At 31.1% G+C, this 15,508-nt stretch overlaps 2 protein-coding genes across 3 annotated transcripts in view; one reads left to right on the plus strand and one right to left on the minus strand.

Moving 5' to 3' along the window:
• The window catches only part of LOC114330230 (DNA-directed RNA polymerase I subunit RPA2), a 178,156-nt gene that overhangs the window by 151,342 nt on the left and 11,306 nt on the right, over positions 1-15,508 (minus strand). The gene's annotated exons all lie outside the window — the stretch shown is intronic.
• Positions 1-15,508, plus strand: part of LOC114330231 (sodium-dependent neutral amino acid transporter SLC6A17-like) — a 44,869-nt gene that overhangs the window by 22,779 nt on the left and 6,582 nt on the right. Inside the window, exons 4-6 of the mRNA XM_028279555.2 lie at positions 677-964; positions 8,892-9,118; positions 14,806-15,034. Coding sequence (XP_028135356.1) covers positions 677-964; positions 8,892-9,118; positions 14,806-15,034 — 744 coding nt within the window. The remainder of the gene's footprint in view (positions 1-676; positions 965-8,891; positions 9,119-14,805; positions 15,035-15,508) is intronic.

Below are 15,508 nucleotides of genomic sequence, written 5' to 3' on the forward strand. Positions count from 1 at the left end.
ATAACGCTTAACGTGTAACCGAGAAACATTACATTCAACTTCATACATTTAATTTATAAAAAAAGCTTTGAAAAACTCCTGATACAAGAATAAAAAGAGTAACTTTGATACAGTTTGCATATTGAGGCTCTTTTGTGGCGCGTTTTACTTCAAATTTAGCAAATATTATGGAAAAAATCTTTTAAAATAAGACTAGAATTTTATTTTCCATCAAAATGGAAATACATTTTCGTGCCACGTAATACTCAATCAGCTCTTTTGTAGCTGGAATATTGTATGCGCCACTCATTTTTACGGCGTTTAGCGGTTTTTTATTCTTTAATATTTTCTATAAAGCCGGACTCAAACGACTCGTGTACTTGGCGAATAATCGTTACTTGCGTTACTTACTATGTGTATTGGGAGGTTACTAGAACAATTTTTTGACAATTAATAGTAGTATTAACATTATTATTATTAGTGTTTGACAAATAGTACAATAATTTTACTAGTAACCCACTCACACAGCATTGCCAGTATACGCAAGTGACGATTACTCGCCAAGTACACGAGTCGTTTGAGTCCGGCTTAAGATGTGTGCGATGTCCTTTGAAATATGTGTATCATCTATTTGAGCAGATTGGATTTTCAATATTTAAGAATCTAATGAAAATAAAAGATCACCGTTTTGTTTCAGGTGGTTTTTCAAGCATAGCCGCCCAAGGTTCTTTTAGAAAACCAGTATACCGGACCGCTATATGGGCAAATCTTATTAACTTCTTGACATCGATTTTATATACCTTTTTATTTGCAAATTTCCTAGAAATTATCAGATATCAAGAAAAAAATAATCGGAAAATTGAAGCGAATCATAATGGAAATGACTTTTACTATATTTTTACCGAAATTCCAACAGCATTTAAATATTTTCCAGGTGAACCTCGACTTTGGCAATTTGTGTTTTATATTGCAATTTATATCAGAGGTAAGGATTAGATTTAAGGGCGTAGGCGCAAAATTTCGCGCCAAAGTTTTTTAAAAGCATACATTTTTTTCGAATTCTGAGAAAACTATGTAATAAGTATTTTTGAAAAAATTTAAACGCAGAATGAAAGATTACATTATTAGTGAGGACTGAACGTCCTTTAGAATAATCAAAATGTTTCCTTTGAATGAGATATTTAAAAATCACACTAAATTTTCTCTTTTTTCACCCCTGCAACTTATTAAAATAAACATTATAGAAGTTTTCAGGGATTTTCGGCCCTCGGTAATAATGCACACTTTGATTCTGCGTTTAAATTTTTCAAAAATACTTATTAGTTTTCTCAGAATTCGAAAAAAAAAATGAATGCTTAAAACACGTTGGCGCGAAACTTTGCGCCTATGCCCTTAAGTAAGAATAAATTAGATAAGAATGTATTATTTCTTCTTCTTTTTGTATAGACATGACGGTCTGTTTTTTCAATGTGCCTCCAGTAAGTTGTCATTCCCTTTTTTGTGATCTTTCCACTGATCATCTCTCTCCTTTTTTCGACATACCTGAAAGGACAGGGTTTGAAAGTTGAAATGTATAGTATGAGATATTACAAAAAGACTACTATCTTGGGATTCATCAATTTTTTATTGGAACAATTTTTAAATTAACAACAAAAACGTCAAACTTAGCTTTTTGCTCATAACTTAAAAACTTGTTTATTTAGAGATTTGACGTTCACAGGTAACTTTTTCAGACAAAAAAGATACATCGAATGAGATACGCTAAATGAAAATCGGTTAATAAACAAAAAAGTTAATGCAAAACGAACGACAAAATCGCTGTTTTTGGATATTGTTAATAACAATTTTATTGTTGGTTAAAATTTGTTTAAGTGTATCTAAACTTGAGGGTATTATGGTGTTTAAATGGTGTGCAAAAAATGGACCAGATCTGTTAAATAGTTTTTGCGAAATTGAATTTGTTTATAAACTTTTTTGAAAAACGAGCTAATTTCTGAGGCTGGTCCAGTTAATTTAGCTGACTGCATTTCAATAATCTGGGGCTTATATTCTTCGTTAAGATGTATACTAATACCCTATGAAAAAAATTAAAAAAAAAAGTTACATTTATGTACTCAAAATTATTTGTTAATAAATAGCACTTTTTAAGCTTATAAACAATTCCAATAACTCCGTGGAAATTAGATCAAATTAAATGGCAATAAAAATACGGAAAGCTGATTAAAATGCACAACTTAAAAAAAAATTAAAAGTCCTACCACCCTGGGGGGTTGAGATGGCCCCTTTTTTTAATCTCTGATACGTTAATTAACAACATTAAGAGCTTAAATTAACCAATCTTTTACAAGAAAAGTCAAAGTTTTCAACAAAATTTTTAGCTAGAAAAAATTATACAAATTGTTTAAACAGAAGTGATATAAACAAAGAGTATTTTGCGTTCCGAGTAAAAAATAGTGGACGTAGCGGCTGGCGTTGTAGCCGAATGAGACTGAATTCGCGCGCTATTACACTAATAGCCGGCATAGGTGAAATTTGCTAGTCATTTTAGGCACGATAAGACCCTAAACTTAAATAGTAGAACCTAAAAGAAAACGTATGGACACTATGCCGTCACGTTTTAGTGACGCACATGCGTCGACAGTGGCTCATCAAAGTTTCCACTTATGGACGGGATAAATAAATGGTACCCCCCTCACTAATAGTATTCAATTTATTTCACTTTTTAAGTTCTATGTGATTAACAAATAAGACTAGTAATACTTAATAACGTAATTTTAACCCACCACCCCTTCCCCACCATCAAAAACCAAAAAAATTCCCCGTTTTATTTTTTTTTTAGGTGGGATGCAATCAATTTTTAAATTTCAAATAATTCACACGCATAATTGAGGTTTTTACAAAATATGACTATTTTTATGGACCTGTAGGTTAAGTGTACATCACCTAAGAAAAAAAAATTGTTTTCGGAGAAAAACCTATAACTTTTTTTTGGGGATGGCTGCAGGTCTAATTTTGTTAATCTTGTATTTAATGTATTTTATCAGACAATATATTTCTAATTTTTTCAGACTTTTCCTTAAGGTTCACCACGTTCAATAATCCAAAAAACTCTTTTTTAGTGGCTTTTGGGGGTTTGAACGTGATTTTCCCATTTTTAAATATTCTAAGAAACTCAGTTACTTCAATTTTCATATAAACTGTAAAAAACACAATTGACTTTGATACATTGATTTGATCTATTTTGAAGTATATAAAATAGGGAAAATCCCCAAAAACCATCTAAAACAGTTTTTCGGATTTTTGAAAGTGGCGAACCTTACGAAAAATCTTATAAAAATTAGGAATATAGTGTTTGATAAAATACACAAGATTAAAAAAAAATTAGATTTGCAGCCATCCACAAAAAAAAGTTATACGTTTTTTTCCGAAAAAAAAAGTTTTAATTAGAGGTTATGTACACTGAATTTACAGGTCCATAAAAAAAACATGTTTTTTAAAAGCCTCAATTGTGCGTGTGAAAATTTTTGAAATTTAAAAATTAATTGCATTCCACCTAAAAAAAAATAAAGACGAAAAATGAAGTTTTTGATGGTGGCGGAAGGAGGAAGGGGGTGGTGGGTTAAAATTAGGTTATTACGTATTACCAGTCTTACTTGTTAATCACATAGAACTTAAAAAATGAAAAAAATTTAATTCTATTAGTGAGAGAGGCTACCTTTTAATTTATTTATCCCGTCCATAAGTGGAAACTTTGATGCGCCACTGTCGACCCATGTGCGTCACTAAAACGTGACGGCATAGTGTTTCATACGTTTTCTTTTAGGTTCTACTATTTAAGTTTAGGCTCTTATCGTGCCTAAAATGACTAGCCAATTTTACCTATACTGGCTATTAGTATAATAGCGCGCGAATTCAGTCTCATTCGGCTACGCCAGCCGCTACGTCCACTATTTTTTACTCGGAACGCAAAATACTCTTTGTTTATAACAATTCTGTTTAAACAATTTGTAATATTTTTTCTAGCTAAAAATGTTGTTGAAAACTTTGACTTTTCTTATAAAAGATTGTTTAATTTCAGCTATTAATGTTATTAATTAACGTAACACTGATTTTAAAAAAGGGGCCATCTCAGCCCCCCAGGGTGGTAGGACTTTTTTTTTTAAGTTATGCATTTAATTTGATCTAATTTCCACTAGACAAGGCGAACACGGCGGATTCGTTGGAAAAAATATTCCCATGAGATTTTTTTTGCATAATCACATTTTTGTAATACACCCCAGAATAAAGTTCAAGAAGTCGCTCACGAGAAAAGTGGTCCAAATTTTTTTAACATTTTTTTTTAAATCAAATTTCAAAAATTATTATTTTTGGTCTGGACAACATTTTTTTAGGTTTTTTAGACCATTCTAGACAAAAAAGGTCTCTTGTAATTTTTCTCTAAAGTTGATGGTTTTCGAGTTATAAGCAATTTAAAATTTGAAAAACGCAAAAATGGCTATTTTTAAGACTTAATAACTCGGTTAAAAATAATTATTATAAAAGTCAGAAAGTGACTAAATTAAGTTTAAAGCCCTCCCTACATGATCCTGAAGAAATTTGTGTCATTAATTTATTACTAAGCTGTTATGTTTAATTATTAACAATAAGCCGTAAGAGTGTATTCACGTGGATGTAAATGGGAGTGCGAGTAAGAATCTCCATTGGACTGCCGGAATGGCATCTCTCTCGCACTTACCATAGACGGCCACCTAATACGTGCTGGCGCTCATTATTATTACTTAAAAATAACAGCTTAGTAATAAAATTATGACAATTTCTTCAGAATCCTGTAGGGGGGGCTTTAAACTTTGATTTAGTCACTTTCTGACTTTCATAATAATAACTTTTAACCATCACCGGAGGGACCGCAGACGTTCGGATACATTTAGCGTCTCTTTGCAAAGACAATGACGTCGACTTTGCAAAGTAACAAGACACTTACTCAACACACACACTACACATTACACCTGAGTTAGTGATAAGTTATACAATTACGTGGCTAAAGGTTCAAGTTCTAAACCAAGGCCAGAATCAGAGAAAAAAAACTTTTAACCAATTTATTAAGCCTTGAAAATAGCCATTTTTTGTTTTTTCCAATTTTAAATTGTTTATAACTCGAAAACGATCAACTTTAGAGAAAAATTACAAGAGACCTTTTTTGCCCAGAATAGTCCAAAAAACCTAACAAAAATGTAAGGGCCAAAAATAATGGTTTTTGCAATTTGATTAAAAAAAAATTGTTAAAAAAAATTGGACCACTTTTCACGTGGGCGACTTCTTGAACCTTATTCTGGGATGTCTCACGAATGTGATTATGCAAAAAAATCTCATGGGAATATTTTTTCTAACGAACCCGCCGTTTTCGCCTTGTCTACACGGAGTTATTGTAATTGTTTATAAACTATTTATTAACAAATAATTTTGAGTACATAAATGTAACTTTTTTTTTATTTTTTTCATAGGCTATTAGTATACATCTTAACGAAGGAAATAAGCCCCAGATCATTGAAATCCAGTCAGCCAAATTAACTGGACCAGCCTCAGAAATTAGCTCGTTTTTCAAAAAAGTTTATAAACAAATTCAATTTCGCAAAAACTATTTAACAGATCTGGACCATTTTGTGCACACCATTCAAACACCATAATACCCTCAAGTTTAGATACATTTAAACAAATTTTAACCAACAATAAAATTGTTATTAACAATATCCAAAAACAGCGATTTTGTCGTTCGTTTTGCAATAACTTTTTTGTTTATTAACCGATTTTCATTTAGCGTATCTCATTCGATGTATCTTTTTTGTCTGAAAAAGTTACCTGTGAACGTCAAATCTCTAAATAACCAAGTTTTTAAGTTATGAGCAAAAAACTAAGTTTGACGTTTTTGTTGGTAATTTAAAATTTTTATCTATATCTATATCTATCATACGTAGATCTATATCATACATAGGTTATCCTTCAGACAATATAGCAAAAATCTTAAATAACATTCCTAACTTAAAGCTTTCATTTAAATGTAAAGATAACATCAAGTCCATTTTTTCTCATACTAAAGACAAAATTAAAAAAACTTCAAAGAGTGGCATTTTAAAATTGTCATGTGGTGACTGCCCTGTGACCTACGTGGGTAGAACGATGCGACCTTTGGATACTCGTATCAAAGAACATCTGTCAAAGATCGATAAATCTAGCTTTGGTCATCATTTGCATGCATCGAAACATAACTTTAGTCCACAAAAAGATAGTAGGATCCTACATAGCATACCTAATAATAACTATACCAAAATGAATCTACTAGAACAGTGGTTTTCAATGTTTTTGAGCCATGTACCACCAAAATTCTTATAATTATTTTTGGTACCACCTAACTGAAGTATCTATGGAGGTAGATAATCTAATTAACTACAAATATGCTGAATTTTGGCTGTGGTTTTGCGTTTTGTGTACCACCGCACCTAATGAAATGTACCACCAGTGGTACATGTACCACAGATTGAGAACCCCTGTACTAGAAGATCTAGAAATAAGTAGAGAAATGAAAACAAACCCTCAAAACTGTGTTAACACCCAGATTCAATTAAATTGTAAATTTGATCCTATTTTTAAGAAATTTCTTTAATAATTTTGGTTTAGTATTAAGCCAAAGTTGATAATAAAAAATTTTTTACACACTATCAAAAGTTTTTTGAGAACATACACCTGTTTGCCGTTTTGACCTATTTAGAAGTGTGTACAAGTCTTGCAGTCTTTTCCAATTTAAAAATTGTTCCAATAAAAAATTTCAAAAATTTTCACATTTCAACAGTCAAACCCTGTCCTTTCAGTTATATCGCGTAAAAACCTTGATTGCTCTAATAGTATGGTATAGTTAGACCCAAACCCAGACATCCAAAGTGAAAGTTATCCTCCAACATCAAATTGTTCTATATGGTCCATATAATGTTCAGAAAAAAGTCACACCATTTTGAGCGTCGGGTTTGGGGGGTAGAGGGGGGAAAAATCTGGAAATTCGTAGTTTTTTACGTTGTTCGTCAATATTTCTAAAACTAAGCGGTTTAGCCTGAACAACCCTCTACACAAAATTGTTCTACATTAAATTTGAAATAAAAAAGGCCCTATGCATAACCCTTCTAAAATGAACGGTTCCAAAGTTACGGAGGTAGTATAGTATAATTGGTCCAAAAAAAGGCCTAACCCAGACATCCAAAGTAAAAGTTCTACTTCAACACCAAATTGTTCTATATGGTCCACATATTGTTCAGTAAAAAGTTACACCATTTTGAGCGTCCGGTTTGGGGGGGAGATGGGGGAGAAGTCGGTAAATTAGTAGTTTTTTTACGTTTTTCGTCAATATTTTTAAAACTATGCTTTAGCGTAAGGAATGTTCTATAGAAAAAAATGTTCTACATAAAATTCAAAACAAAAAAGGTTCTATACATAATTGTTATAAAATCAACGGTTCCAGAGTTACGGAGGGTGAAAAGTGGAGGTTTTCGATACTTTTTATATTTACCGATTTCTCCCCCCTCTCCCTCCCAAACCCGATGCTCAAAATGGTGTGATTTTTTCTGAACATTATGTAGACCATATAGAACAATTTGGTGTTGGAGGTGTTTGGTGTTAACTTTCACTTTGGATGTCTGGGTTTTTGGTATAGTTATATTATAAATATTGCCCAAAAAATATAAAAAGTATCGAAAACCTCCACTTTTCACCCTCCGTAATCTGGAACCGTAGATTTTATAACAATTATGTATAGAACATTTTTTGTTTTAAATTTCATGTAGAACATTTCTGTATACAACATTGTTTACGCTAAAGCATAGTTTTAGAAATATTGACGAAAAACGTAAAAAAACTGCTAATTTACCGGCTTCTCTCCCATCTCCCTCCCAAACCGGACGTTCAAAATGGTGTAACTTTTTACTGAACAATATGTGGACCATATAGAACATTTTGGTGTTGGAGGAAAACTTTTACTTTGGATGTTTGGGTTAGGCCTTTTTTTGGACCAGTTATACTATACTACCTCCGTAACTTTGGAACCATTCATTTTAGAAAGATTATGCATAGGACCTTTTTTATTTCAAATTTAATGTAGAACAATTTTGTATAGAGGGTTGTTCATGCTAAACCGCATAGTTTTAGAAATATTGGCGAAAAACTTAAAAAACTACGAATTTACCGATTTCTCTCCCCCCCCCCCCCCCCAAACCCGTCGCTCAAAATGGTGTGACTTTTTTCTGGACATTGTGTGGATCACATAGAACAATTTGGTGTTGAAGGATAACTTTCACTTTGGATGTCTGGGTTATGCCATCTTTTGGATCAACTATACTATACTATAATTGGGGAAACATCTCTCGCCGTCCTTTCTACTTTATTTGTTGTCATTCGGCTTATATGGTGGCTCCATTCTACTTTTCTGCTTCTTACGAAGTTATTAATGTTCTTCACCTGTCATCTCCGTCGTATATCTGTACTTAGAGCTTTGTCCCATAGTGTCTTACTATCGATATTTCGAACGGTTTCGTCTCTGCTGTTTCTAGCAATCTTTTTGTCCTCTCTGTGCCAGGTCGTTTTTCTGCTCCGTACGTCATTATTGGTCCGATGACTGCTTTGTAAATTATGCCTTTCATTTCTTTTCCGACATTTTTATTTCTCCATATTGCTTCATTCAGGCAACCTGCGGCTCTGTTTGCTCTATTCACTTGATCTTCCACTTCTTTTTTGAGTTTTGAGTTTTTCCAGATATGCCACAAGAAAACAGTTTTAAAAACCTTTATATGATAAATTTATTGTCTATTTTCAGCGTTTGTTAGAATTTATATATAAAATATGATATTTGTTATCTATGCCTAGATTTCTTTTAGGTCTATGCGCATCAGCTTTAATGACATCAACATTTTTGGGAATTATTTATGAAGAAAGACCAAAACTTTACCAAAACCCTAGAAACTGCTCCCTAGTGTTTTGTGTATTTATATTTCTATCAGGGTGTCTTTTTCACACAAATTTTGGAACCATAGCTGGACCTTTGACAGTTTCTATCGGCAAAGATATTATTCTACCAATTATGATAGCTTTACAAGTCATATCGGTTAGTACATAAACTAAGTATAATATTTAAGTCTGTGATAAGGATATCAGTAATTAAAAACTTGTTATAACATTCACGTTTTGTTTATATAGATTTATTACTAAACTACTGATTTGGGATTTTTCTGTGTAATTTATTTCACGTCATTGATTAGGTATTCAAATTTACTTTGTATGATTGTAACGATTGTACCGTGTTGCCTACTTCCCCTTTCAAACGTTAGAATCAGTATGGTCGTATATTGCAAGCAGGTTTGCCATTCTGTGAATTATCATAAATAAATCCTTCTTTAGTATTCCACAGAAGTTAACAGTGATAATCCTCTACAAGTACCTGCCTACTACTACCTTTCACGGCCGCTGCCGTGAAGAGCGGCAACGTTGTCAAGAAAATTCTCATTTAGTTTGCTTAGGGTTATCCCTGTACACTGCATCGCATAATCGCATGTTTCAAATACGTTGTAGGTGTGGGAATAGTAGACAATTTTTTAAACTGATGACAATATAGGCGTATGAATACTTCATAGTATCATATATTATTATTATGCGGATGTATGTACTTACACTCAACCAAACTTATATGGAATCACTATACTCTGGGCTAATTAGCAAAATACAAGGAAAAGTTATTTACCAGCAATTTCATTGCTGGAATCTAATCTTATGATTCTATATATTAATAATATAGGTAGGTATGCAAAGTCTGCAGATAGTGTGTTACTTTTTTTATAAACAAAATGGCGCCCAGAAATCGTGTTTTTTCAGTTATTGTTCTATAACTCCAAATATTTTAACTTTACACCAAAACACTCAAATAAAAATTCACCGTAATTAAATTCTGCAGACATATTTTTCCGGATTTACTTCGATGAAAATTTTCCTCGGAAAATGCGGGTTTTCCAACAAAATCTTTAATTTTCAACTAAAATGTTAGGTAAGTAATTATTTATCAATAATTAAATAACTTAACATAAGTTATTTAAAACCCTTGACATAAAAGCCCTTTTAGTATAGATTATATTTCCAGAAGACGATGGAAATTGAATGAACAGTTTAGCAACAATTAAATTGTTAAATAAATAGTTATGGTCGCTTAATAAGCATAATAATTATGATACATAAGAATACCTATGATGTTTGTATAAAAGGCACTATACCTATCTAATGTACTTTACAGAATTGAAATTGGACTATTTAAGCGGTCTCAGGAATATTTTAAAATTATAAACAATTTTTTGGCTTATAAAGAAATAGAATAATCTCGGCAACTTAAGCCTAATAAAATAAGAAAAAAATCAAAATGTAATTCCGTACAGGTTGGAACCAATTTTATATCAAAGTTTAGGTGAATTCAAAAGATATTTTACAAAAAGTATCCAAATCATATTATAAGGGGATCATTGTTTACATATATAATTAAAAAGGGGTCATTTTTGCACAATATTTACTTTTTTAACTGCTGGGGTAATTTACATTTCAATGAAGGCCTTTAGGATTTTTTTCTGCAAAGTTAAAAGTCTTTCACCTAAAACTTAGTAAATTCAATTTGACCCCCTATTTATTTAAATAGTTATATATTAAATTTAAAAATCAAATTTGCAAAAAAATATTTTCTGCGTTTTAAATAGGCACTATGAATTATTTTATCTAATAGGGAAGATTGCGCTATGTTACCAGTATTAAGCAAAAAAATTGGGTAAAAATATTTATTAATTTATGAGATATTTAATTTGTTTATTAAATGTTACTATATTTTCAATTGCAAAAACGCGGTTGTTACCTAAAGAATATAAATCGGTGTGAGGCCTGATTACTTTTATTTTTATATATATTTTCGATAAATATATTGATAAATTCAATTTTCAATTTAACTCCCCTCTAAAAGGGCATTTGAAAATTGTTCTAATTTGTTTATAATTTTTTTTTTTTATAACGTCGCGGGGATTAAACATTTTGATATGCCGTTTCGATAATCGGGTTCCAGGGAATTTTTCACTAATTAACAAATTTTTTTGTCGTTTTTTCTTTTTTTTTCCCCTATATTAAAAAACATAGTTTTGCTTATACAGGTTGTTTTATTAAGAATGTCAAATCTCCAAGTTGTAGATTCTAGACCTCAAAATATTAAGATTTAACCAAAATTACTTAAATAAAATATGGCTCCATATTGAGTTACAGGGTGTTTTATTTAAAAATTAAAAAAATATTTCTGCTCAGTACATATTTTAAAACTATTCGACGTATCGTTTTCATACGTGGTAGAAAGTGTAAGTACTATACACGCTATGAAATTATGTTTAATACACGTTTCCGGCAATTACCAGAGGCATACGACAGGGGACAATAAATGGTTGACTCTTCTCAAATTCTACGTCACTGGTGAAATTGCCATTTTAGCACAATGTTTAGATTCTCCAATACTCTCTATGTAAATAACATCCTTTTCACTTGTAACGATAAAGTCATTAGTTTTCGAGATATTTGAAGTTAAACATGTAACGACAGTTATTTTGATTAATGTATTGTACCGCTAATTCAAATTTCTCGAAAACTAATGATTTTATCGTTAAGAATGAATAATATATTCTTCAGTCTAAATGATAAAATCATTAATTTTCTAGATATTTGAAATTAAAATTTAAGCGGCACAAAACATTAATCAAAATAACTGTGCCGTTACATGTTTAACTTCAAATATCTCGAAAACTAATGAATTTATCGTTAAAAGTGAAGAGTATGCTATTTACATAGAGAGCATTGAAGAATCTAAAAGTTGCGCCAAAATGGCAATTTCGCCAGTGACGTAGAATTTGGGACGGGTAAACCCTTTGTTGTCCCCTTTTGTACGCCTCTGGTAATAGCTGGAAACGTGTAGTTAACATATATTTACATAGGGTGTACAGTGCCTACACTTTCTACCAAGTAGTATGAAAAGGAAATGTCGAATAGTTTTAAAATACTGAGCAAAAATATTTTTTTAATTTTTAAATAAAACTATAATGAGGAGCTATATTTTATTTAAGTGATTTTGGTTAAATCTTAATATTTTGTGGTCTATAATCTACAACTCAGAGATTGGAAATTCTTAATGAAACAACCTGTATAAGCAAACCATATTTTTACTATAAGGAAAAAAGAAGAAGAAAGAACGACAAAAAAAATTGTTAATTAGTGAAAAATTCCCAGGAACCCGATTATCGAAATGGCATTTCAAAATGTTTAATTCCCGCGACATTATTAAAAAAAACAAATTATAGACAAATTAACAATTTTCAAATACCATTTTAGAGGGGAGTTAAATTGAAAATTGAATTTATCAATACATTTATCGAAAATATACATAAAAATAAAAGTAATGAGACTTTGTATTTCCTAAACCTGTTGGACGATTTAAGTGATTTTTTTAATAAATATGTTATAGCCTGATTCTTTAACAATAACGCTGTAATAATATTATTGCTAAACAGGTAAATTTTTATTGTATACGGGGTGTACGAATCAAACTGTGTTTTTTTCTCAAAGTTCGCATCTCCCTGTGGAATATTTTAGCATTTATAAAATACTGGAATTAAAACTCAACTACAGCTTCAGGTTTTCTTAATATTCTGTTTTTGATTCATTCGTTTATGTTGGATAATAAAAAAGTTAGGTACTTTAACAACTAGACATGTTCTTCATCAATATACGGTGTTTCTAAATAAGTGCGACAAACTTTAAGGGGTAATTCTGCATGAAAAAATAATGACAGTTTGCTTTATAAACGTATGTTTGCAAATATTTCGTTTCCAAGATACGGGATGTTGAATTTTTTCTTACAAACTGACGATTTATTTACTGCTCTAAAACCGGTTAAGATATGCAAATGAAATTTGGTACGCTTTAAGAGACATTTATTGCCGATTTTTTGAAATAAAATTAAGAATTTTTTATTCACCATTAGCGCGCATACGGTAATATCACCGATCATATTACCCGTATGCACGCTAATGGTGAATATAAAATTCTTAATTTTATGTCAAAAAATCGGCAATAACTATCTCTTAAAACCTACCAAATTTAATTTGCATACCTTAACTGGTTTTAGAGCAATAAATAAAATAAATCGTCAGTTTGTAAGAAAAAATTCAACATCCCGTATCTCGGAAACGAAACATTTGTAAACATACGTTTATAAAGCAAACTGTCACTATTTTTTCATGCAGAATTATCCCTTAAAGTTTGTCGCACTTATTTAGAAACACCCTGTATTGATGAAGAGCATGGCTAGTTGTCAGAGTACCTAACTTTTTCATTATCCAACATAACTGAATAAGTCCAAAAGCAGAATGTTAAGAAAGGCTAAGGCTACAATTGAGTTTTAATTTCAATATTTTTTAAATCCTAAAATATTCCACAGGGTGTTACGAACTTTCAGGAAAAACACAGTATTATTGTTACACCCGGTATACAATGACATTTACCTGTTCAGCAACACTATTACTACATCCATATTCTTAGAGAATAAGGCTATAACATTAAAAAAATCACTAAAATCGGTCAACAGGTTTAGGAGATTCGACACATCAAAAATGACCCATTTTTAAGGTGTCCCGATTTTTTTGGCCAGGAGTGTAACTAACGCATTATTAAATGTCAAAGTTGCTTTTAAATTAATTAATTTACTATAACAAAATTTTTTAATTTGTTTAAACAAATATTGTTTAAATAATTATACAGCTTTCAAATGAGCATATTTGTATTTTAAACGTTAAAAGGTACACCTGTGGTAAGTTTATCTAAAAAAAGTCTACAACTGGAAAAAATATGTAGTTTTATTTTCTTATAAATAAATTAATTTATTGTAACAAAACAAAAGCAACTTTCGACATTGATTAATGCGTTAGTTAGATGGCTCGACTCGAGTTACTTGGGAACAAAAAAAATGAAGAAAATTGCTCCATGGGAAGCCGAGAAAATGCATTTTTTTAACGTATACCGATTTTGAACTTTTTAATGTTAGAAGTTTTTTAAAAAACAAAAATAAACCTATTTTTAAACACTTTAAAAAAGTTTCAATGAGTTTTCCCCGAAAAGTACTCCGTTTTTTGGTTATTTCACGTTAAAATATTCGATTTGAAATTTGACGAAGAAAAACCTACTTCTCATTAGCTACAACTCTGCTTCAACTGGGTCAACAGACTTCATGCATACACCATTTATTTCATTTTTTTATAAGCTATATTTTCGCTCAGAATATTTTTTTGATAAAATACTTACTTTTTCAGTTATTTGCAAAAAACCGTCCAAAAGCATGTTTTATTTTTTTGTTAAAAATCAAGATATTCGCTCGCAAATAACTCGAAAAGTATTGACTTAGTGAAAAAACTCTATAGAACAAAAGTTGCTTAGAATTAGTCATTTTATCCAATTCCGGACTTATTTTGAACGTATATTTTCACCCCCCGAGAAGGGGGTATTCCCCTCCATTTTTGTAAAATGGAGGGGATGTAGAAGTGTAAACTTTCTCTGATATAATAATAGACAATTTCAACTACCTATTCCCAAATTTTCATTCTTCCTTTTTTTTTGGAGGTATTCGTAGTAAAGTTTTGTGTTCCTTGATCGGGCTACTACCTATACGTGAAATCTTATTAGACGATTTTTATCGTTTCCTGAGCATTATTAACCCACTATTTACTTTTTTAACAGGTACTTTGGATCTATGGAATGCTTCGTTTCCTTGAAGATTTACATTTTATGCTTGGTTTTGCTCCGTTAGTATACTGGAAGGTATGCTTCACGCTAACAGCTTGCATGGTGCCATTACTAAGTACAAAATTAGCTGTCAACTATTTTGCAAATGCAGATCTAACATCATTCGAAGTTGTACTTCAAAAGTTTATCTTGTCTTTTATTTTACCGTGGACACCATTTATGAGTAAGTAAAGCCATCATCATTGCATTATTCAATGGTATTGTCGTGAGATTATTTCTGGATGTTTTTCATCACTATACTCAAAGAACGAAATAGTTGGTAGTTGTTGCATGACATGTTACTTATTGCTTACTGTAATAATAGTATAATTATAAAATTATAGAATTACACACGTAAAATTATAGTATAATTTTACACTGAAATTACTCCTCTTACAAGCTCTTACTTCTCTGACAACTATTTCGCTCTCTGACTAATATGTTTTTTTATTCACTAACGATGGTTACGACCTAACCTTCTTTTTATTATAGTTAGATATTAAACCTTTAAATCAATAATAGGTATCTATCCACTGCAGTCACAAAACCTTCTAACTGAGTGTTTCCCAATCTGTTATAGGCCAATCAAGTTAGGTTTTTACTTGACATAACGGAAAAGACGAGGTATGACAGTTGAAATGTGTAGTACGAAGTACGA

Source organism: Diabrotica virgifera, chromosome 1 (assembly GCF_917563875.1).
Source record: "Diabrotica virgifera virgifera chromosome 1, PGI_DIABVI_V3a".
Taxonomy (NCBI): Eukaryota; Metazoa; Arthropoda; class Insecta; order Coleoptera; family Chrysomelidae; genus Diabrotica; species Diabrotica virgifera.